This window comes from Mastigoproctus giganteus, chromosome 9 (genome assembly GCF_048544385.1).
Source record: "Mastigoproctus giganteus isolate SK-2022 chromosome 9, ASM4854438v1, whole genome shotgun sequence".
NCBI classification, from domain to species: Eukaryota; Metazoa; Arthropoda; class Arachnida; order Uropygi; family Thelyphonidae; genus Mastigoproctus; species Mastigoproctus giganteus.
The window spans coordinates 147825751-147851807 of NC_143583.1; the positions used below are offsets into that span (position 1 = coordinate 147825751).

Below are 26057 nucleotides of genomic sequence, written 5' to 3' on the forward strand. Positions count from 1 at the left end.
AAAGATGAAATTAGCAGCCAAGTCTCAAATTCCTAACTCAAAATATTTCTAAGTGAGGGTAAGTACTTATCGATCACTCCTCGTAAATTGGTATTCAACAAATTTCCAATTTCATATCTCAAATATATTTTGAGATATGAAATTTCATACATAATTGAGCTCAACACCAATATAAAATGTTAATATTTCACTTATGGCGAGTAAGAAATAAAGACTGCTGTACATTTTGAAGAAACATTTCCCTTGAAAAATAAGTAGCTTTAGTACTATGGTGTGCAGGTAAACTGAAATTCAAAACTAGCAAAATTATAGGCACTGCAACCTGAGTAGAGAGAGAGAGTGAGGGCTGTCTTTAATTTTTTGAAGTTATACAGATAATTTTGAGACATTTCGCAGTCCTTCGTACCATTTATTCAGTGAATGAAATGTTATCCTTATTGCACTTCAAAATTAGAAATGACCAGGAAAAAATCAGAAATAAGGACAGCAATTCCTTAAAGAAATCATACAGGAAGTGGAACCACAAAATGTCTAAGAATTATCTCCATTTCTTCTAGAAATTAAAAAACAGATTTCACTCTATACAGGTTGAAATGCTTAGATTTTTGCCATTTTCTAAAATAATAACCACATTTCATTTTATTAAAATTAGTAAAAATGCAGAATCAGAATTTGTAAGGCAAACAGAAATCAGAAACTAGGAAGATACTAATTTTTTTTTTCAAATGATACATTATGAAATACTAATATTATGATTACAGCCATTTAGGACAGTAAAAATTTACAAAACACACTGAATGATGAACAGGATCTTTAAAATGAAATTTATTCAACATTGAGGATATGATTTTGATTTCAGTTCAAAATCATATCTCAATATGTTTAATAAAATTTGAATAGACTGAACAATATGTTCAAACAATTTACATGGAGATTCATTAGCACAGTTGGAGAAAATTCACAAAAGCACTTTTTCCATTGTCATCTGGTTATGGCAAAATCATGGTCACTACATCCAACAGCATCAGCTCAGCTTCAACATCAATGTCTCTCATCTTCAGAATTTAGTTTTAGGAGTGTCAAAAACCAGCACGGGCCCTAGGACAAACAGTCTCACTAAGCCTAACTTTCCTTCTCCAATTTCTTTTTTCTGTAACTCATGGCATGAGATCCACCCACACTCAATATTCAGGACCAGGTAGCTGAATCATTTGTCCCCTCTTCTGTGCCACTATTCAGCTTATAATCTATACATGCGGTAATGAACTCTAACAGTTGTATTTTGCATTCTGCACTAAAATCACCTACACTAATTTTTTTACAATGTGACATAGTAACATATCTCATTATAAAAGAATTAACGTAGGAAAACAGAAGGGCATTACACATAAACAAAATAATTGCATGATTATGCTGATTATGCAATGTTGTGCTCTAGAATAAAAACTGATACCAAAATAATAATAATAAGATCAGAATAAAATAAATTCATATAAATTCAATAAAATAAATTCAGAATAAAATAAATTCATGATTATCCAGTGAACAGAAATTCTTTTACAATGAGATATATTGCAATGTCACATTATAAAAGAATCAGTGATTTTGTAATGCAGAAATCAAAACTGGAATTGAAACAAGAAAGATTGCATGGAGGATTATTGTCCTCCAGATGAACTTTAACCCAAATTACCCAGACTGCTGATCCACAGACCTTACACGGAAAATATAAATTGGAGTAGTTAGGAAGGTACTGAGAGCTCCAGCACTGCACTACCGGTGTAAGTACCAACCACATTCAACAGTTTAAAATGTGATGGAGGACTACTGTCCCCTCCCTACCACTCTACAACTCAAAGGTTACCTAAACAAAATTCTTTATTTGTAATTTCTCCAAACTTATTAGGATGTGCCATGGAGGCAGAAGAAGCTATTCCTAAATAATCTGTAAGAGCCCAAATCTTACAAGTACAAATAGAGGGAATAATTTTAAATTAATTAATTAGAAAAAAAAAATTATAACAAAATTTTCTAATTCTTCTTTGTGGTTAACTACAAAGATTCTAAGATAGGGCAAGTTAAGTGCTTTTGCATCTAAATCCACACAAATATTCATTTGAAGTAGATTGCTAATTAGTTATGCCAATGTGAGCAAGTACAGAACAATTGGAATGTGACAATGGATGGAAAGTTTGATTTCAAACAATAATGATTCAGAATGCAGGCAATGGCAGGAAAGATATGTTGGGAAAGAAATAAAATCACCATCCCAAATTAGTCATTAACCCTATGCATGTGTAGAGTAATGGAAAATAACTTAAGCTTCTGGTACTGACAATGAAACTGACCCTAGAATGCATTTGGGAAACAGAAGGGCATCTGTTTCTGACTATGAGTAGAACAAACCTGATTAAGAAAAAGTCAGTTAGGGGAAAGTTCCAGAAGGAAGTGGGTCCGCAACCTTTGTACTTAGGGGGGAAAGATACCCAGCCATACAGCACACGGAAGAAACAAAGATTTCAGATGAAGAACGAATTACAGTAGAGATGCTGGAAGAGAAGATGATTGTGATCGGTTAAGAAGAAGGCGGGAGAGTGTAGACAAAAAGCAGAAGCACAAGGAGAAAGGTGTCATCGGGAAAAAAATTTTGGTTTGTGAATGTCCGAAAAACAGTGTTGTAAAGAATGGTCAAGCAGAAGTGCCTGTGTTTGACGTAAAGGTTGGAGGGTGAAGATAGTCGCTAAAATGAGAAGTGTGTCTGATGAATGGCCTGCTGAATGCTCAAGGAGCCCAAGCCTCATCATAATAAGAAAGTAAATGGATGGAGACCGTTGCCATCGATTCCTCTAAAGGAGAACCTAGGAAAGGAGAGCCTGTGGAACTTGTAAGCCAAGCACAAGGAAGACAACCACAAGAAGGGAAAAAAAAAAAAAAAAAAAAACCAGAAGTGGAGGATAAATCTACTGGTGGCTGCAAAATAAAGAAAGGGCAAGGAAAAGTAAGTACCAACAATTATAAAGGTTAATTGTTAGAATCTGCTCAGGACTGATAATTGTTAACTCTGTCGACGGATAGCTTGTAGACCTATTACAAGAAACTGGGTTAGGTGGGGGGAGGGAGGGAGGGAGAGAGAGGGGGGAGAGAGAGAGAGAGAGAGAGAGAGAGAGAGAGAGAGAGAGAGAGAGAGAGAGAGAGAGAGAGAGAGAGAGAAAATACTATCTATCTCTGATATAATGGAATTGTGTAGAATATATATGTTATATGTTCAGGATTATGTATAAGTGCTCTAGGGAGAATATATATATATCCCTAAGTTGTATATGTTTGTGAAAGAAAAAAAAAAAAAAAAAAAAAAACAAATGAGTAGATATTTGATTGATAATTGGCTATAGGAGTAGTATTTTGTAAGGCTAAAAGGATTTAGCTGAGACTGTTAGAGGAAATGTGTTGTGTGTACAAAAAAAATTTGAAAGAAAATTTTTAGATTAATTAAAAAAATGTATGATATGTATAAAGGATGTAGAAGGAAAGCTTTTATTAATCCTGAAGTTAACATTAATTAAAAGTAGTTTTGTAAAATTTCCAGAAGGAAGGTGGTGATAATGTTTCTTAACCTTCAAGGCGATAAAGATGTGTAAATTTTGTTGATATTGAAATAAACCTTTGTTAATGTTTGTAAATTCAAATAAGTGCCTCATTATTCTAAGAGAAATATAAACTGCTCTAAAAAAAAAACTTGCACTAAGTCCAAACCTGTACAAGGAGAATAAATATATCCTCAGTGCCCAGAATCTTCTGTGAAGAAAGAATAAATAAAGCAATCAGGTAGTTTGTGAGATTTGGAGGAATGAGGAGCCAGTTGTGTTTTAATCGAGATAATACACAACTACCTAAATTGGTTTCCAAAGCACGAGGTATAACAACACTTAACCAGATAAGGCGGTAGATGACTTTCATCAACCGGTGAAATCCATGTTTAGTCTCTAGAGCAGGGGTGGGCAACAGCCAGCCCGCGGGCCACATCCGGCCCGCGACGATGTTGAATCCTGCCCCCTCGGTAAATGCATAAATATAGAAAATCCATACCCGTTCGGCTTAATTTGCTTCAATCGGGAATCGCGGCCAGTATAACAGTAACCAAGTGATTCTACGCAGCGTCAAAGAGTTATTTCCTAATTATTATTGTAGCATCGATCGAACGAAGTTCCTTTGGGTTTGACTTCTTATTTAAAAAAATAATATTGGTGCGAGATATTTTATGTTTTATGCCTTTTCTAATTATTACAATTTTTAATTTAATATAATTTATAGACCATAAAATGAGCCAATTAAAAAAAAAGAAAAATTGATGCCGAATGCTGCATTTTCAATGATAATTGGACATTCAGATATTTAATTGCAAATATAGACGATAAAGCTGTTTGTTTGGTTTGTAATGAAACTATTTCCGTTTTTAAAGAATATAATCTAAAAAGGCATTTTTCAAAAAAAACATTTCGTAAAATATAAGCTATTTTCACCGGAACAAATGAAAATTGAAGCAGAAAATTTAAAATGTGGTTTGCGTAAGCAACAAAATACTTTGAAAATTTTGTCAAAACAGATAGAGCTCTGACAAATTTAAATATTGTATTTACTTTTTTTAAAAATACATTAATAATTTGGTAATTCAAGTAATATAACATTTTTTAGGTTCTGATTTTTTTTATTAAATCGTTCAATCTATTCCGGCCCGCATCATGATGCGAAAATTTCATTCAGCCCGCATCATGATGCGAAAATTTCATTCGGCCCGCTGACGAAAAAAGTTGCCCACCCCTGCTCTAGAGCAAAGTTTCCGGCATCCCCCTCGCCCCATACTTCTCCTTCAACCCATGCATGGTACTAAGTACTATAGGTTTTGATACCTTCCGTGTTTGGGGTTTTTCATAAAAAAAATAATAATAAATAAATAGTAAGAAACCCCGGATCTCACAAATCCACTATCTTTTTGCCTTTATGGGATTTAAGGTCTTTCTTTCCTACTGTACAGTCATTTTACCGCTGTACTATCACTAAATATCACTGTGCCCAAACATACTATGTTACATTCACTGTGTCCAACTACAGGTACATTTAAGGTTAAATTTACGCACAATATCAGACATTTTATCATGTTTAATGGGCACCACTCCGCAAAAAATGTTTCTAGTCTACAGATAGTTTCTTCCTGGATCAATAATAATCAATAGGAACTATGCATTAAATTTGAATTACCTAAATTTATAATATTTATACATTACCATTTTAGGCTATATGATTTAATTCTTAGTATAATTCACTTCTGGAATAACCATCCTGAATACTTATTATTACAGAAACAGAGGAACTGCATATCATTGCTTTTACTGTCAATCCTGGCCAATAAGAAAGTCACCTAGATTGCAGGTATACAACATAATTTGGAATTTGTATACATTTTTCTGATTTTTATACATTATATTGTGCTACATATTTTATAATTTTACCACATATTTTAACATTTTGCCTAAGTGTTTCAAATCATTACTTCCTTCAGATATTCTTCATCCTTTAAATATATATATTTTAGAATACTCTATTATCTTACACTGTGGATTCCATTAGACATGGCAACATTCAAATTGGAACTGCTATAACCCTAACCCTTAATCCATATATTAAATCAAACTATCTATTTCAAAAAATATTTCATCATTCATACAGAATTATATAAATGATGAAACTACACTGCCCCACCATTAACACTTGGACCAATGCATATCTACAATTAACCTTTACCTACAGCGATGCTAATAACACGTACTAAAACCTTTAACCTTTATGAAGGCCTATAGCCTCCGTTAAACACTTTCCATCAGTTTTTTTTTTTTTTTTATGTCTTCCAATATTTTCTGCTATTTGGCCTTCAAAGCAGTAACCAGTTCACCTCTATTTTTTGGGTTGATCTCTCCTCACACAATGATCCGATTCAACCCATGGGTTCTCTACAGTTGACGACTGGCCGGTCCAACTTTTTCATGCTGGTATCCTCAAACAAGTCTATCATAATGCAAACAGTATGACATGGAACGTTATCTTCTGATACAGATATAAACCTTTCCCGAATTGTTGCCACAACATAGCATTAGCATTAGTAGAGACATATGATGCAAGAAAGCAAGCTTATAGGCATCAACTAAAAAAAAAAAAAAAAAAAAAAAAATCCTTCCCATTTCACATGTCCATTCACTCCAAATGTTTGTCTAATTGTGCCTTGAATTTATTTAAGGCTATCAGCTTCCACAACAACAGATGAAAGTTTGCACCAGCAATCAACCACCTGCTAGCTAAAGGCCAATTTCTGCACATCTATTCTACAACTATCTTTCCTCAGTTTGAATTTGTGTCCCCAATCAGATCTCATACACCTTATACACCTCAATCAGATCACCTCGCAAGTGCCTAGTATCCAGATGCTGCAATTTGCAGTACTTAAGCCTTTCTTCATAAGAGCAACCCTTTGTTCCCATTCCAGCAGCTCATAAAATGAGGCCTCCAGACCTGTATACAGTACTCAAGATGTGGCCTGACCATTGCCTTATACAAAGGGATAATCACCTCCTTATCCGAGCTAGAAAAATTCCTGTATAATCACTGAAAAGACACCACGAACTCTTGCAGATCTGACTGCACAATTAAACCCAGGTCTCTTTTATTCTCCACTACACTAAGTGTAGTTACCACACAAATTGCAGTGCCTGGAGAGTAGGCACCTGCAAGGTGATTTGAGATGTATAAGGCCTTGAATGGGTTGAGCAAGCTGAATACTGATGGGATTCTTCCTCTTGTTCAGATTAAGAACCTGAGGGGGGCACAGATTCAAATTGAGGAAAGACAGTTATAGAAGAGATGTGTGGAAATTTGCCTTTGGCCAGGGGGTAGTTGATTGGTGAAACTAGAGTTCCATCTTTTGTTGTGGAAGTTGACAGCCTAAATAAATTTGAGGCTGAGCTGGACAGGCATTTGGAACGAATGGAGGGGTGAATTGGAGAGTTTTTTTTTTTTTTTTTGGCTGATGCTGCATAAGCTTGCTTTCTTGCATCGTATGCCTCTACTAATGCTAATGCCAACTAAATCCACAGACCATTTGCTCTTTCTATACAATAGGATCGTTACAGAAGAGTAATTTCTGGATTCTTGGCATAAGGCAGTCATCCTGAGCCAGAAAAAAATCCAATGTGTTTGATCATTTCATAATTGATGAGATCGAGTCCAGCAGCACTTATCTTGGTAAGAATAAGAGCAGAGCTGTTTTTAGTTCTTCTATGGTGAAGGGTCCATTATAAGGATGAGGAACCTTACAATTGAAGTTAATAGGCTGCCTTTCATGTCTATTTTTCAGAACCAAGAACTCGGGGGAGTAAGAGGACGTTGAAGAGACGGTAGCAAAAGTTTCCCCAAGAGCATCAGCTATTGCAGTTTGATCTGCAATAACACATCGATTATGTTCCAGGACCAATGAAGGGCGAAATGTATATTTCCCCTTCATTTTCCGGATTTTGTCCCAGATATCTTTAGTGCTGGTCGACTGAGTAATAGTGGATGTAAAGTGGATCCACGATGCCTTTTGGCTCTGACAACGAATATAGAGAGCTTTTGCGCATGCATGTTTCAAGACTAAGAGACTGGCTGTGGTGGGATATCATCAAAATATCCACCAAGCTTTGTTTTGTGCCTTGTTTGCTGCTGCTGTGCATTCAGCATTTCACCAAGGTTTTAGAAATTGTGGAAAGCAGGCAGATGTTTTCGGAATTGTAGTTGCGGCTGCATGGACAATGCTTTCTGTGATGCATGCTACTGCATCATTGAAGTCCCCTAGCTGACTGTACTGATGTCAAAGTCTACCAGATGTTGAAAGGCATTCCACTCAGCCTGATCAACCTTCCCACGGTAACCTAAATGGTAGACATGACCTTCCGTTAATTAGGCTGGTTATCATGGGGAAGTGTTTGCTTCTGTAGAGGTTCTCTACTTCCCAAGTGAGTGAAGGAAGAAGAGAAGGAGAGCCTATAGTAAGATCAATGGCAGAGGACGTATGGGTAGGCATGTGGAAAAAGGTATTAGTTCCCACATTTAAAAGGGAAAGATCATTGTCACTGAGCATATGCTCTATGACACGTCCCCTTCCCTTAATGTTAGCACTACCCACAGGGTGTTATGCCCATTAAAATCACCCAAGAGTAAGATGGGAGAAAGCAGCTGCACAACGAGATCATCAAGGTCTTTCTGAGAGATGTCAGCTCCAGGTGGCAAATAAACCGAACAAACTGTTAGTAAAAACCCTACTGTAAGGCAAACTGCTACTGCTTCTACGTTGGTGGAAAGCAGAATATGTTGAAATAGGGTATGGTTGCCCAGAAGAATAGCAAAATCCCCATGAGCAGGTCTCTCCCCAGTTCTGTCCCTTCAAATGATGGTAGTATTATGAAAGGAAGGGTTTTCATTTATCTTCAAGTATGTCTCCTGCAAGCAAAAGCAAACTGGTTCATGCTTTTGCAGGAGGGCCTTGACATCATCAATGTTTTGCTGGAATCCACGACGGTTCCATTGTAGGAATTTAGCCATTATTTTGGCTTGGTGGGTGCATCAGGCAGCTTCCGAGGTGCTGAGGGATTACTTTTGTCAGTCTTAGATTTCTCTTTTTTGGGGAAGTATGGATGCTGTCCCACGTCCATTTCCTCCTGTGCAAAGAGTTCAAAGACTGAACCATCTTGTATCTCCGTCTAATCGACATCCATGTTTTCTTGGGAACTGGGAGATAGCTGAGGTTTCTTATTCTCTCCTTTTTTTTTTTTACTGGTGGGGCATTAAGAGGTACTGATATGGGAGTGGCAGCTGTTTGATCTTTCTTTGTGGGTGTTTGTAAGCTTTGCAGGTAGCGATCGATAGGAGTGAATTACTCTTTTGGTGGTATAGCCATTTCTGTTTGAGAACCAATGGAACACCTCCCTGCCAACTTCTGTTTCTCAGGTGGGTTTGTTAACATTTATAGGTTTCACCATTTTTCTTGCCTCCTGATAAGATATGTTCAGCTCTGACATAAGTCGTTGAATTTCTTTTTCTTCTTTCCACCTCTGGAATACTCTTAAGTACGCAGGGTGCTCTCCTTGGCAGTTGGTTTTTCATGATGCATGATGGTTTTTCAGCTGAACATGATGTTGTTTCTTGGTCCCTTGCACCACACATTGAGTGCATGCAAGGGCACCACGACAAGCCATCTGTGAGTGTCTGTATTTTTGGCACTTAAAGCACCATAAGAGATTTGGAACGTATGGACACACTAGACAGTTAATATATCCAGCTTTGATCTCATTAGGATACACAGGTGAACTGAATGTTAGGATGATGTTTCTCGTAGGTACGAGTTTCCCATCCCTATGCATGAATATTCGTTTCCTTGCAATTCAGAACAAATTTCCTCTTCCGTCACATCCATTAGATCCCACTGGGCAATGATACCACGGGATGAATTAAGTATCTTTGGAGACTAACTGTGATAGGCATTCCCCAAATAGATGTGGCTCGGAAGAGCTGTTCTGAGTGTCTGTCACTTCTGGTCTCTACAAGGATGTCTCCCGACCGAAGTCGTTTTACTGATTTCGAATCGCCTACCAACCCTTCCAAACCTTTCTGGATAAAGAAGGGTGACATTTTCCCTAAAGGTTTCTCACTTGTAGAGTGCATAATCAGGAAACGGGGTGTTGGGCATGATATGGTTTCAGTTTTTTGTCTTTTTGCTGAAGTGATATCAGCAGTTCAAGATCTAAATTTTCGGATAAGGACTGCATTGCAGCCACAGAAGAGAGAATTTTATCAGGATTCATATAGTTTTGTAGTAGTTCAGTGCCCCCATCCACCACGGAGCCCAAAGGGACACCCACTACCCGGCATGCAATAAATGTGCTTGGGAGTGGGATGCCAGGACTACGCCGACACCATACCCGCATCACCGCCAGCCTGAATCCCTTGGACCATGAGGGTAGGGGCATGGCATTGACACTGTTGACCCTCACAGGCGAGCCTACTAGCCAATTGATCCTAACCAGGCCTTCGAGGACCACCCATCTTGTCGAAGCAGGGGGCTAAAGTGGTGTAATGAAGCTGGGCCCCTCAACTGCCAGGATCCCGTTTCCAAATTCCCACGGGTTGCAGCACCCGGCAAAAACACCGGATTCCATTGACGTTAGCCTGGAAACTAGGCTGTGGGCGTTGGATCCCAGTGATGCTAATCTGGAGGACCAGCAGCATCACTGGAAGGTCCCCTCACCATGTACAGGTGCCCACATTGAGGGGCTCGCCTGCTGAGATCGGAAAAAAGGCGACCATACGAGGAAAGACTTCGAAATTGTGGGTTGCACAGCTTGGAAATTAGGGACCTTAGAGGAGACTTGATTGAAGTATTAAGTCTCTGACCAGCAAAAGTAAAGTAAAGTGAAGTGAATGAGGACGAAATTTTCACGGTTATAAATAATTCTCGAACTAGGGGCCATAAATTCAAGTTATGTGGGGGGTGAGAAGTTCGGCTGGATTACAGGAAGTTTTATTTTAACCAACAAGTTATAAATTACTAGAATAAGTTACCTACATCGGTGGTTGAGGCTGACAGTTTGGAGAAATTCAAAGGTCAGCTGGATAGTTACCTATGGAAGTATGGAAATACATAGGTCATCTGATTTTCTTTCATTATTTATTAATTATTTATTTTATTAAATTTTATTATTTTACTTTTTTTTTTTTTTTTGCTGGTGCAGCATAAGCCTCAGGCTTCCTTGCACCATATATGGCCTATACTAATACTAAATAATTTGCTATTGAATTGTGTCCCACTTTGCAAATACTGCTGAACTTGTGATAAATGTGTACGCCTCGGTGAAATATGGAGTTTTAATGCTGTATCCAATTCTCTAGTAATTTCAGAATTTTGATTGTCAAGAGTTTCATCATAAATTTTATGTTAGCATCTGCAGTTAAAAGATTTGCTTCTTTGCGGCATAGCAAATCTACCACTAACTTTATAGGCATTAATGATAATACACAGATAATACATTAAATTCATCCTCACAAAAATAAATACTTGAATCTAAATCAATTAAAGCTTTCTGCACAAAATAACTCAACTCAAAAAAAGCTTTCAAGTATTTGGCAAATAAACTATTCCAAAGAGTTTTGGAATCTAATTGCATGACAATTTATTTGCCAAATTCTGCTGCAGTATACTTTTGTAAATAGAGTATTTATCATATTTGTTTGGTGGTTTTAAAATCACCTTTATGTGAATAAATCATAAACAGTTATTTTTTAAATTAGTACCGAAAAACTGGTATTTTTGTATCAATACCAGTATTTGAATATTGGAAAAAAATTACAGGAATCTCGGTTTCGTAAGCCCTAATGGTATCCAATCAAACTGGTCAGACAAGACTTCTCCTTAACAAACCAATGATGTGTCTGAACTATAACTGCAGTCTTCTCGAGATGATACTGCGGTGCTTCTTTAACCAGTGCCTCCATTAATTTCCCCGGAACAGAAGTTAAACTAACAGGTCTGTGATTACTCACGTCACCCTTGATCGCCATTTGTGAATTGCGGATACATTTGCACATCTCCAGTCCATGAGGACCTCCTATTAGTCCAAGGAAGCTATCATAATTATGGCAAAGGGTTTGCTTACTTCTTTTGCTGCCTCCTTTAATATAACTGGATAGATCCCATCCACCCCAAGTGCTTTTCATATGTTTAGCTTCAACAATTTCTCCTCCACTTTGCTCTCAGTTAGTACAAAATCATTTAGCTCCCTCCCAGAGTTGGATACTCTTCTGGCATTCCTCTCCCTGAATATCTAAGTGTGAATGTAGATGCAAAATACTCATTCAGTCTGTCAGCTACCAGAGCAGGTCAGCAACAACCAAGCCATCAATATCAAGTGGGCCAATCTGATTCATCCCTTTCCTTCTAGAGTTTAGTTAAGTAAAGAATTCTTTGCATTTTTGGTAAGGTTTTCTCGTAATCTGTCTTCGCCTGTCTAACCTCTTTTGTGACTTGATTACAGACCAGCTTATATCTACCATAGGCTTGCATTGCCTGATAGTTTATATGCATCCCATGCATTTTCCTTCTCTGCCATAAGTCTCATTAATTCATATGACATCCATTTTTTTTTTTTTTATGAAAACCCCAAACACGAAAGATATCAAAACCTATAGTACTTAGTACCGTGCATGGGTTGAAGGAGAAGTATGGGGGAAGGGGGGGCCGGAAACTTTGCTCTAGAGACTAAACATGGGTTTCACCACTTCAAGCCTCCAATAAGCAAAGTGGTGGTATTTCACCGGTTGATGAAAGTCATCTACCACCTACTAATGTAGGCCTAAACATTGAACAATATTTCTTAGTTGGTATGAAAAGTCTAGTAGCTTCAAAGATTAATTCTTTGAATGCTTCCCATTTAGAATTTGCTGTTAGTGACATCATCAGTTGATCCCATTATATAGAATTTAGAAACTGCCTGGGACCACTGTAGTCACCTTTACGAAGGCAAAAACCCTTCCCTTTACCCCTGATGGTAGTTACATCTTTGAGTAGATCCCACATCAGCACACTGTGTTCACTGCCACCCAGTGGTTCATTTATCTGCATATTCTTATTGCATAAAGAATCACTGCTGATAATCAGATCAAGAGTATTACTCCCTCTGTTTGACTCTCGAACATGCTGCTGTAGAAAACAATCATCCAATAAAGCCTTGCTAGTGTGCGAGTGACCAACACACAAGTTCTAGTCAATATCTGGAAAGTTAAAAATCCCCCCATTATAATACAATCTGATTTATTCGCACACTCTATTTCCCTATGCAGTAGTTTATTGTACTCAGAGTCTTTAGGCCTATTCTCACTCCTACTGTCAATTTTGTTTTCCCAGTGCATATGTCACACCAAACTGACTCAACATTTCACTGTCCATCTATGTCAACTAGATGCACTTCCTTAGATTTTGTTTCTTAACTAACAGCATAACCTCTCCTCCCTTCCTATCCCGTCTGTACATTTTGTACTCCTCAAATTCCAATTCTGCATTCCTAATATCTGTGTGACACCATGTCTCTGATATCCCAATAATATCTGCCTTTGATATTTTGATGAGCACCGCAAATTCATCAAATTTATTTACTAAACTCCTAGCATTGGTGTACATGCAAGTATACATGCACCTGTTCTTACTCTTAGTAACCCTAACACAGCCCATGTCTTTACTTGTTCCACGATTACTCCCAACAATCCTTGAAATCCCCAGCACCTTGTTTTCTAGGATGCTGCTCATTCCAATAGAAGCAGTACAAGAATCTCTTTCACCTCTGCCAGTGGTTACTATTAATCTATTAGTCTGTGAATCCCCCCAAGATAGCAGTTTTCCTACCCACCTAGCATTGCCTCAAAAGCATAAGCAAATATTCTTGCACCCTTTCTATTTAAGTGTATCTCATCCCTGTAGAAGCAGTCTCTCCTGTTAACAAGAACAGACCATGTTGAGAAAAATTCTACCCCATGAGCCTTGCACAATTTCTCCAGGGCTCTCATCATATACTCCCTAATATCTTGTCTGGGCAGAATTGCAGACACTTTCAAATTCAACCTTAACTCGCAACTTTTTTTCAACATCGACATGTACTTTAAGTTAATCCGCATATCTCCTACTCTTAATGTCATTAGTGCCAACGTGTACAACAATATCACCTTTTGTGCACTTAAAAGATGATATCTGCTCTACAATGTCATCGACTTTTACCCCTGGCAGACATGCCCTGGTCCTATTCCACCTATCCTTTTTGCACAATATATTTTCTGTTTCCCTGACAATTGAGTCACCAACAATAACTAGCTTCTGTAGAATCAGCACATTCTGCCATGAAGATTGCCGCTGTGTTGCCTAATGCACAAAAGTGAGCTCTGGCATTGAGTTGGGCAGCTGAGAGCTTGATTGGTCCCCATTTGAATTCCTTCGAGGGCAGCTATCCTAGACTTCAAACTCTCATCAAAATGCTGATTTGGTGCCTAATTTCTTCATGCTCTCTGCATCTAGCACGCACACAGACATCCTCCTTGGCTAGATTATGTCCTGTTCCAGAAGTGTCCACAAGCATTTCAAATGTTGCCCATTTTTTTAGATTGTAATGCATTGGAGAATTATCCCCTTCGGTTCTCCCCCAAGCCCTTCTGCTACTTTAGCAGCACTTCTGCTACTTTGTGCAAATTGCTTTGCCGCTCTAGTCGGGGAATGATTTACGTTTAAATACAATTTAATTAACAATGAAAATTAATAAGACTAATAATTTAATTGATAATACTATACTAAGCTAACAGATTCCTAATACAGTGCTACATATTATGCTAGTTAGTTTTATGTTATACTTTATGCTATCAAATTCGAGATATAAGTTACGCTGTTCTGCATTCGTCTAATATATTTAATATACTTAGTAACCTACAAAATGTCTATCTAAATTCAAAATAAACTAAGGAGCGTGACTAGATCTATAAAGCTACTTCTAGAAAGTAAATTAATATGGCAATTAAGTCAATAAAAGAGCTAAAATTTATCAAAAACTTACCGTTTTTGAAAATTCTTTGCCCACACATCAATATCCTCACTCTCAACTTCCCCGACATGTTGTCACAACATAGGTAATGTATTATTGTACAGGACATCTAGACAGTCCTCTGGAATTCATGGTTTTGCCCAAAACAACTGATAGTCTCAAGCTACACCATAAAAAAAAAACAGCCCCAGACTATTACACCGCCTCTACCAGATTTCACTGTCAGGATTATACAGTCTGGCACACCAAATACCAAAACTCATCACTGCAGAGCACAGCATTCCGTTGGTGTACAGTACAAGAACAGCAGACCTTAGATCGAGCTAGGTGGTGTCGGGCATTAGTCAGAGTGATTAGTGGCTTGTAGATGCATATCATGCAGCATTGGTACTGACATGCATTCCAATTATCCTTGAGGGACTGTGTGTGTGTGTGTGTGTGTGCACACGCACAAAATAACCCAGAGGTTTTCTGGGTTATTTCGGCTTCAGCACTAAGTCCACTTCTAAATGCAGATCACATTACCAATCACTGATCATCATCCAGTTTTTGCTGAAATGCCACATACACGGGCCAAATGATTTGTATTATGCTTTCAATTTTTTTCACAATGGCATATGGTAGAGCAGGTAAACCGAATGGAACGCCCTATTATCATTCTTCGCTGCTCCATCAATTAAAGTATCTTACATGCACAATCAAAATACTGCCTCCTCGAAGGCCTACAAGCAGAGCTTTAGTTATGCCTAACACATGATGCTTGAGTAGGATGTAAGCAATATTAATGGAGAGGTGTCAAAATATTAATGGAAGGATAGTGTGTACGTATGTGCACGCACACACAATTACATACATATAAAGGGATACTGAAAGTATGTAACCTCATAATGAAGCAGTGGTTGTATATCATTTTTCAATATAGACTCCTTGGATTTGCACAGACTTGTTCATAATGTTGCAATACAGTTATATGATTCATGTAGAATGATTTGTCAGGGCCTGAAAAAATGTTTCCATTCACTGTGATTACTGTTGTGTGAGAGGGAGCACTGCCTTGGTGGGGGGGGGAGGTGTTAAAAAGGTCCCACTCACATCTTTGATCAAATGTCAGAAGTGTGTTACTTTATTATATCATTGTGACCTAACGTGCCAAAAATGTTGGGTACACTTTGCACAAACCATATTTTTGATCATATGTCAGACGTCAAGAAACTCGCTTGCAAAACAATTGATACACTCACTTCCTTTGTCAAAATGCTTTGCATCTGTTCATATGGGTTACCTTGCACTATTTCATGGACTGATAATTGCTGGCCTACCATCCTGCATCAATATTTTCTTGGCAGTTAGTCACTATTCACCCACTGCAAGAATTCTTCAATGCGCGCGCTCGCTCACTCTCTCTCTCTCTCTCTCTCTCTCTCTCACACCTCCCTCCCCTTAGTATTATGCTCCATTCTTAGTATTAGTATTATGCTCCATTTTTTTCACAATGGCATATGATAGAGCAGATAAACCCAATGTATGTACCATATCATTATAATGTGGTCTTCTGCAGCTATGAGACCATGATAATTAAATTTGACTGTTATGGGGGGGGGGGGGGAACTGCAAATTATGAACCTATGTTTTTGCATGTGTTTATACAAAGAGCCATATAACCAAATAAGATTATATGCACAATTTTAATGTCATTATTTCTATATGATTCTATGAACTTTTAAATATCTTCCCCTTACTCTTAGCAGGAACCAGATATACACTATAGGATTACCAATAAAAAAAAAAAAGGTCAACATTATGCTATCCAGGTGTGGCTATTAAATAATGAGACTGTTGCAATAAAATAAATATAATGAAATATTTTGTACCTTACAAGTTATCCCCTCCAAAATAATTACCTCGAGCTTGCACACACTGTTTATATGGTTCTTCCAAGCACAGAAACATTTTTGGAAGTCATCTTCTATACGCAATTTTAATACTTCAGTTGTTTTTTTCTGAACGTCTTCAATCGACTTAAAATGGATTCCCTTTACACTTTTCAGTTTAGGGAAGAGAAAAGAGTCACAAGGGGCTAGGTCTGGCAAGTAGGGTATATGTTTGCACACAAGAATTTGTTTTTAGCAAGAAAATGGCAAAAGGAGAGAACACTGTGTGCTGAAACATTGTCATGAGGGAGCATCCAACCATTCTTCCACAATTCAGTTCTCTTCCTTCAAATTTTTTCAGGCAGCCCTGTCAGAACTTCAACGTAGAATGTTTGATTGATAGTCTGAATTGGTGGGGTGTATTCAGCCATAGTAATTCCTTTAATATTGAAGAAAACAAGAAACATGGTTTTCATTTTTGATTTTGCCATTCTTGATTTTTTTTTTTTTTAGTCTGGGGGCGGGGGGATTTTGTCTTCCACTGTACTGACCACCTTTTAGTTTCTGTGTTGTACTGGAACAGTCAACTTTCATTGCAAGTAATTACAGTATTCAGAACATCTGGAGCTTCTTCAATTATTTTCAAAACATCTTCAAAAACTTGGAGTCTTCTGATTCATCAATCTTCATTCAAAATTTTTAGCATCACCTTGGCACACACTTTACTCAAGCATAAATTTTCAATTAAAATTTGCCTGTTTCTTTGTCTATATTGAGTTCTGATATGAAATCTAATTCTAATCAATGTCCTTACCTGGTCCACATTTTCATTAGTTTAATGGATACCAGACAGCCTGATCATTCATCATCTTCCATATTCTCTCTTATTTCTAAAAATCTTTTATGCATTCAAACAAGAGCCCTTGACATTGCATCTTCCCCACAAACTTGACGTAACAAGTCAAAACTTTCAGTTGGTATTTTCATTACATTTTTTTTTCATTTTGAGGTTGATTTGTTGTTCAATTATTTTGTCTGTCATTTTTATGGAAACTGCAAAAACACAAGGTAATGAAAACCTGTCTCACTACAAAGCAAATGAGCATATTGAAACCTGGCTTGGGAGACAACTAAGGAAAGGCTCAAGGTCAGCTACTATGGCTTGGTTTCACAGGTGGAACTTGGTGTGCAGTCTCATTATTTAATGGCTACACCTTGTATTATCAACTAATCACTCTGTACTACATAACTTTTTGTTATTACCTACCTTTCTCAACAATACTTTTAGAAGCAGAAGCATCCAGTTTACCTAACTGCAGCTTATTCTTTGTGTTTTCATCAACTTGATCATAACCAAATAATCCTAATAGCTCATTCATTGTATCAGTAATGTAACCCTGAAATATGAAAATTAAGTGTTATGAATGGATTATAAAAGTACAAGAAATCATACCATTATTTCACAAGTAAGGAATTTATCTTCATACCAAAACTGTTATTTTATGGTTTACTAAATAATTACATTATGCAGCTAACAACTTCTTGACTTTCAAAATGCTGAAGATCAGGTAAATCGTAAGCAGAAGGAAAACAGGGTATGTTTTAGTCAAAACAGGCAAAACACAGGAGATTTGTTGTAAAAAGCAGTTCATCTCAAAAATTATTATTTTTTTTGTTTTTTTTTTAATTCCACACTGCACTAGAAATTATATTTCACTGGTAGCATACAGATCATATATTAAAACACAGCCATTGGATTATTTACCAGTACAATATGCTTTCAAACATTAGCTTACCTAGGATAATTCTGTTTGTCAATTTCTGTTCAGATTGTCTGAACAGAAATTAATTATGTTTGAGTCAAACAGTAACTTTTGACTTATCATTTGACTCAGCAAATCTGAACAGTAGTTCAGAGCTAACAATGGCACTACTGGTGAAGCTTTTCAAAGCTTCACCAGAAAGAGAAGATTTGAATTTATTATTATTTTTTAATCTGGCTGGATATCCTCTCACACTCAGCATCACGGGTATTTCCAGTAAAGGCTCATAACCAAAATAATGTGGACTTTATTTAAATGCTACATGAAAGTGCTTAATGATTCCCCAGACAAGAGCTTGTGCTACGCACCGCTGCTCCTGCCCACCTGGCTACAGAGGCACCTCTTGTAATGCAAACAATACAAGGTTGGGAATAGCCATGAGATAAAGGCTCCACTGGAGAAGAGACAATCACCAAGTTGAGATCTGAGGTGCCTAAAGGACCTCTCACTTCGACCATGTACTTAGAAGGATTGTTTGTGAGAAAAAGGTCAAGCGTGTTGGCTGTATGATTAAGATTGTCCAGTATTCTTGTAGATGAATGAACAATCTGTGCAAGGTCATTAGTAATTGCAAAAGCATCAGCATCTCGACCAGCTGGATCGGTGTGACTAGAAAATGGAAACCAGCTGGAGCTGTGAACATTAAAATCACCAAGGAAAATTACCTCACTGTTAGGAAAGTTGGACTGGAGAAAGTCAAGTTGCAAAGAGAGGAAGTCAAAGAGCTCCAAGTGAATAGTGGAGTTGAGAGAACGGTAGAGACAACAGATGAATTTGACTCAATGAGGTAGAGAGATTTTAAGCCAGAGAAGATCGAAAAAAGGAGATTCCAAATTAACAAGTCTCTGACAGGAAATATCAGAACGAACATATGCAAAATACCACCTTTGAGGCGAAAGGAATCATACAGCGAATAATCTGGGCAACTGAGATGAGCAGTAGTTGAATCAACTGATAACTGAGATTCTGTCAGAAGTAGTACATGGGGTTTGGGGCAGACTGCAAGTGGAAATGGACATCGTTGAAATTAGAATTGAGACCACATATATTTGTGAAATGAACTAGGAAGAGTAAAGTTTATCGCATAAATCTGACACACATCACATATTATCTCTCACTGGTCTTTTGCAAGTGTGATAATGGTGGCCTTCACTAATTTATTGATGGGGGTGGAAGTATTTTGGTTCATATTTCTAGACTATTGGCAACACAAGTTACAGAAGTTGAAAACATGTAATTTATTTACTTTGAAAATAAACCTTTAATGGAAGTGGTTTTAAATGAACTTTAAAAAAATATATAAGTTATTTTGCTAATCTTTATTGATATCTAAACTGAGAGATTGACTATCATCACCAAGGACCATAATCTAAGTGCTGTGCTGAAAATTAAAAGACAACAGAAAAATAAAAGGACAGAGAAAAAAACATTTTTTGCAAAAAAGGCGGAAAACGTTTGCCAACTATATTATGACAACAAAACGGAGAACAAGACAAACCATGTCATAAACCTGTCACATGCATCAGAGCTATCAACTGGAGAGTTGGCAGCTATGATGCATATGATCCATAACTATAAGGGAATGTCAAAGTTCCGAAAACTAGTTGTATCATACGCATCAGTAAATTATAAAATGATATTTTGATAGCTTAATGTCTTATAAAATAACTTGAAAAAAAAAAATTGTGTCAATGTTATATGCAGTTTCTAAAATTTTATTTTTTATGTTTGTAGGAAGAAGAAGAATGAATATCCAGCAATTGAGCATCATTCAGTAATTGAATTTTTTGCCAAAGAAGGCAGAAATGCTAGAGAAATCCATGAGAGAATTGCTAGAGTGTTTGGAGAAGTATCAGGAAAAGTTACTGTTGCAAGATGGTCAACAGGATTCAAAACAGGACAGGAATCAGCTGGGGATGATCCAAGGTCTAGTTGATCATCTGAAGCAATCAATTCTGAAAGTTCCCATCATTGAAAAAAAAATTCTAGAAAACAGAATAAAGTGTCTGAACTTGAAAAAGTGCTCAACATTTCCTGCAGAAGCATTTTAACAATAGGTAACAAAAAGCAACAAGAATAAACTATTAAAACATTTTATACACCACAATAAATAATTGTAATAAACATGCATCACATTACAAACCCTGCAAACAGCATAATGAGTCAGAATAAGAATTTACAAATTAACCATTCTAATCTCACCTGTCCCCACCATAATACTTGTTCTGATTTATTGTGCAAGAGAACAACAAGAACCTAGTAAAGGGTTTATAACATGATGTTCATTAATTAAAATTATTTACCATGGTGCATAAAAAGTGTTTGAATAGTTTTTTTCTTGATGAATAACACCCTCAAAGAAAATTTTTTTTCAACATATCATTACAGCCAAATACATAAGCATTTCAGAATGTCCAATGTTTGTGCAAGATGAGTTCCCAGAAAAACCTTTCCATTCATGATAAATATCAGAGGGTGGACTCGTCAAAAGAGAATTTAAAATTAATTCTTGCTAATCCAGATTTTTTTTCCTATTTTATAACTGGTGACAAAAGTTGGCTACAATTTTATGATGCTGGATCCAAACTGGAAGAACAAGGGAGATCTAAATGTTTCAAACCCAACTATCAGCTAGAAAAGTGTTGGTCTCGATTTTATGTGATACAAAAAGTTGTTAATTGAATACTTGTGCCTAAAACCACAATAACAGGAGAATTTTATGCCAGTCTCATGACACAGTTAAAAGCCACAATTCAGGAAAAAAGACGAGGAAACCCGGGTTACTGACAAATGCACCCAGGTACAAAGCACAGGTTACACAGGCTAAAACTCATGAACAGGGATTTGAACAATTAAATCACACCTTGAACAGCCAGATCTGGCTTGATTTGACTATTAGTTTTCAGAAACCTGAAGTCTCATCATTACAGAGCTTATTTTATAATGAGATTAAATTAAGTTTTTGCATATTAAATACAATAAGCATATTAAACAGCAGGGTGAATACGTTGAAAAAAAAAATTTTTTTTTTTTTTTAAATTAGTACTTATGTCTTTTATGTTCCAACTCAATTTTTTCACCATCCCTCCTACACATTTATTTTTATGAAGGACAGTCAAAAAGTAATATCTATCAGTTTTATTTATATTCAGTCATAAGGGCTAGAAGAATACAGACAAGGTATTATATACAGTGGAATCTCGTTAATACAAAGTTAAAGGACCTAAATTTTCAAGTTCTGTAGTAACGAGGTCCCCCAAAAGTGTCAAAATTTTACAGTTTTTTTTTGATACATACTGTATATCTAAGAATAATAATAACTAATAATAATAATATCAAAAATAAATTAATAAAATAAAATAATAAAAATACAATAAAATAAAAACAAAAGCCTTGTTTAACAATACAGTAATAGGAATAACATATTTTTTAAAGATTTTATTTTATTTGTAAGATAAACTAAGAGAAAAGCTATATTAATGGAAACGAAAATATTGTACAGTATATATTTTAATATATACAATATTTTAGTATCACAGTAAAAAGAATTACAATCTTAATATAAAAGGAGACATACAAACCATTAACTTTTTAATAAATTAATCTAATTTAAAGAAAAAATCCAATGTTGTTTGCACAGTTTTTGTCCTATATGCATTTTTAACTACAGCACAGACATTATCAAATGCAACAGTTTCTTTGTCAACGTTACTGCAGGCCAACACATTCTCTATTATGTTCAATACATTTTGGGCATCTTTTTTAGATGGCAGTATGCGCACTTCTTCACTTTCGCTGGTAACAAAAACATCGTTTTGTTTGGTACCCAGCAGCTCTTCTGGTGTTGGCATTGCAGTGGTAGCAACTTCATCATCCACCTTCACAAACTCTTCAGATTTGCCAACAAAATCCAAATACTCCTTCAAATTCCTCCATTCCTCACTGTTGCTATCACATTTGTCTGCTGAACCATGCTTTTCGATGATGTTCTCTCCAAAGCCACTCTTTCTGAAGCAGTTGATTATTACACTTTATGTAATCTTGTTATACAATAACAAGATTACGGATAGCATCCAAAACATTCCAATTTGGCTGCAAATTGTTTCCTCCTTCTATGTTGCTGATAAAGTACCTTATCAAGCGGGCTCTATATGCTCTCTTGAAGTTATAAATAATGCCTTGATTCAGGTTGCATTAAACTGGTGGTATGGGGGGGGGGACAACAGCCATATATTTGTCAACTTAAGTGTCTTGGCAGAATGTGCTGTACAACAGTCTAGAATCATCAAAATGTTCCTTTTTTCTGAAGCCATTCTTCTGTCCAATTTTGAAATTTTGATAACCATGACTGAAAAATTCTAACCGCAAACCAAGCACTTCTATTGGCCTCATAATCACAGGGATGTTGGTTAACTGCTTTAAAACATCTTGGCTTGGAAAACTTAACAATCACAAGTGGGTATAGTTTTGTACTGCCATCTGAATTGCAGCATAACAGAACAGTGAGTCTTTATTTACTTAATTTTCCACCATGACAAGACTCTCCTCAAACAGCAAATGTTTTATTTGGCAGCAAATTATAAATTAAACCTGTCTCAACAAGATTAAAAAGACTACAGACACAAACAGTCTGTAGCCTTTTCTTTGTCGACTAATCCAGACTCACTGCAAACATTTCAAGAAACCAAGTTATTCCTGTCTTTAAATCTTTTGAGCCAGCCACTGCTGCATTTAAAGTCGCTAATCCCATGTTGCTGAGCTAGATAATTTGCCTTTTCTTGCAAAATTGGACCTGATATTGGCAAAGTAGATGTTGGTACCACTCGAAAAGTTTTGTTTCAAGCTCCTTGTGTTTTGCACCACAAATTTGTTCCCAGTTTTTCATCGCTGCTCCAGTGTCACGCACTTCAAGTCTTTTTCGGTTTTTCAGTATTGTAGATAAAGTAGGTAAAGGGATGTTGTATTTGCAATATCCATTTTGCTTCTTTCCATCCTGTAAGCCTCTTGTATAATTTTTAGTTTAATTTCCAGGCTTAATTCTGTCCGTCTACATTTTGTCACCATAACACTGCTAGATAAGATTTAATATAAACAAATTTTAAATTAATTAAAGCCACAAGTTCCAAAAAAGACATCAGCTCAGATAAAATGGCACAAAAAATAGATTGCTGTATACGATAGCAAAGGACTCTTTGAAGTGAGGTAACAATTGCAACTGACCTTATTCCCATGGAGAGCGAGGGCGTGCATGTAAACAACTTAGAAAAACTTTTTATTCTTTTGTTAATTTAAAAACTCATCCTTCAGAAAGATGTTTTTCAGAGTACACTTGACGTTGTAGTTACCATAAACCGCTTTTGTTTACACAAAACTAATTTCTAAGTCAGTGTCAGTGCCATCCTTCAGGAAGTAGGGAGCCAGGTGGCCGAGGACAATAATCGGATTGCTCTGGCAAGATTTGTATTAAACATACAAAATGACAACATTTATTTCTCACGAGGTGAAAAAGAACTTTGTAATATGTATTAACCGAATTTTGTAATAAACAAATATATTTGCATAGAAAAGCCTATCCTTTCACAAGGGAACGGTATGTGCTTCATATAAACGAGTACTTTGTATAAACCGAGTTTGTATTTACGAGATTTTATTGTAGTATTTAAGTAAATGACCAAATACTGTTATTAAATAAACACCAAAGGGAAAAAAATTGCAAAAAAAAACCTAAATTTTGTACTTTGTCTTTCTACAAATTTCTACTGGTAGCCAACTAGTAGAAGATAAGATGTTTATAAAAATCAGCAGTAATATAGTTCTTATCTTGAAAATACTTTTCAGAATTAAGACCTAAGATTTTGGACATGCAGGCAAGTGTATCTGGTGTGTGTGTGTGTGTGTGTGTGTGTGTGTGTGTGTGTGTGTGTGTGTGTGTGTGTGTGTGTGTGTGAATAATTATGAAAGAAAAGGCATTTGATGATATAAGCAATTTCCAGGACAGGATACTAAAGTTGAAGTGAGGAGTGGATTTAGAAATGGGTTACTGAACATCCTATTTAGCCATTTCAGAATCCAAAGTCCAAGGAATGGGAGAAGTGTACTGGTAGGACAGGGCAACAAATAAATGGATGGATGGATGGACTGACTGAACCTTGGCCACAGTGAATGAACAGTTTGCATCAGATAAACCAAAAAGAATGCTGAAGTCCTCACTTGTTAGTTTAGGATATGTCCTTATAACACACACACACACACACACACACACACACACACACACACACATACACCTCTGAGAAATGACCTCCTTAAGGCTATAGCTTCCAGTCATGAAAAATATTGCTTACAAATTTAAGAAAATACTTAGTTATAGAGAATCTGATCCTCAGTTATTAGAATTAATATTTAAAAGATAAAAATTTTAGCCTGAATAAAATGAATTCATTAGCATGCTGAAAGTGTAGAATACATAGAAATAGCTATAACAGTTCAACCAATGACAATCCTTCATATTTTTAAAAACTAACCCTAGAACTAAATCTTGTATTTATAAGAATTTACAGTTTGTATTTTATGAAAAATCAATATATTGAAAAATTTGCAAAAATGAAAACTTGTGCATAAATGCTTTTAAATACAAGGTTGTTAAAATTAAAGTATCCCTATGTAGAGGGCTCTGGAGCGAGTTCTAAGGCTCATACCGAAGAGAAATTTGGACAACAGGTACAATACGCTCACCATTTACTGGAGAAAAAAAATTGTTACAAAATTTGTCACTGTATGGCGCGTAACTATCTTAGTTACAATTATGCAAATAACTTACATTATCTGCATAATCATAAGTTACTGCCACAGTGCCACTACTCAGCTCTACTGTACTGTATAACAGCAAAGCAGTCTCTTCAAAATCATACAGTAGATGTTTGCCTGCACTACAGCAGCAATGCCAACAACGTTGCAGAAAAAGACACTATTAGTGAAGCTGTACTATCAGAACAGCAACAATGCAGCTGCAGCTATCAGAGAATTCCGGCGTCAGAAGCACATAATATGTAGTACATGGACCTATGACTGTTTGTGCTGTCCGCAAAATGATTGCAAAATTTGAAGTGACAGGATATCTTGGTATTCAACCAGGTAGAGGTCGAAAACGAGTAGACTGCTCTCATGCTGAAAATGTGGCTATGGCTGTCGTGAATTTATCAAGTCAATCTCCATTTTGTAGCGCAAGTGTGCCAGCTGTTTCTCGTGAAGTGAACAGGCCATGTTCCACTGTAAGGCTAGTAATGCATCAGGTGTTGCGGTACTATCCTTACAAGATGCATGCTACAGTAGCTAAAGCATGGTGATGCAGATATTCGATTCACATATGCACCTCAGTTTCTGACGCGAATGACAGTGGATATCGCTCGGCCATGGAACATCCCTTGGAGCGATGAAGCGTTGAGTGACCAAGAGGTCCCGTTGCATTCTCCAAAAGTGACAGCGTGGTGTGGATTTACAGCCACATTCATGATTGGGCCATATTTTTTTGAACAGGTAACACCGACTGGACCCCCCACACCTGTTCCATCAATGGACAACGATATTATGAAATGTTGGCAAATTTCACAATACCAGAACTGCAACAACATGGGTGCCTTCAGGATACTATATTCATGCAAGATGATAGCCACATCTTCAACACGAGAGCAGTCTACTCATTTTCGACCTCT

The 26057-nt window shown here is 36.6% G+C and overlaps 1 protein-coding gene across 4 annotated transcripts in view; it reads right to left on the reverse strand.

The window, feature by feature from the left end:
• Positions 1 to 26057, reverse strand: part of woc (zinc finger protein without children) — a 717317-nt gene that overhangs the window by 588015 nt on the left and 103245 nt on the right. For all 4 annotated transcript variants that reach the window (XR_016547396.1, XM_090381483.1, XM_090381482.1 and 1 more), the window contains exon 4: positions 17793 to 17922. Coding sequence is in view for 3 of the 4 variants with exons in the window: in XM_090381483.1 (XP_090237609.1) it covers positions 17793 to 17922 (130 nt within the window). In the remaining variant the exon portion in view is untranslated. The remainder of the gene's footprint in view (positions 1 to 17792; positions 17923 to 26057) is intronic.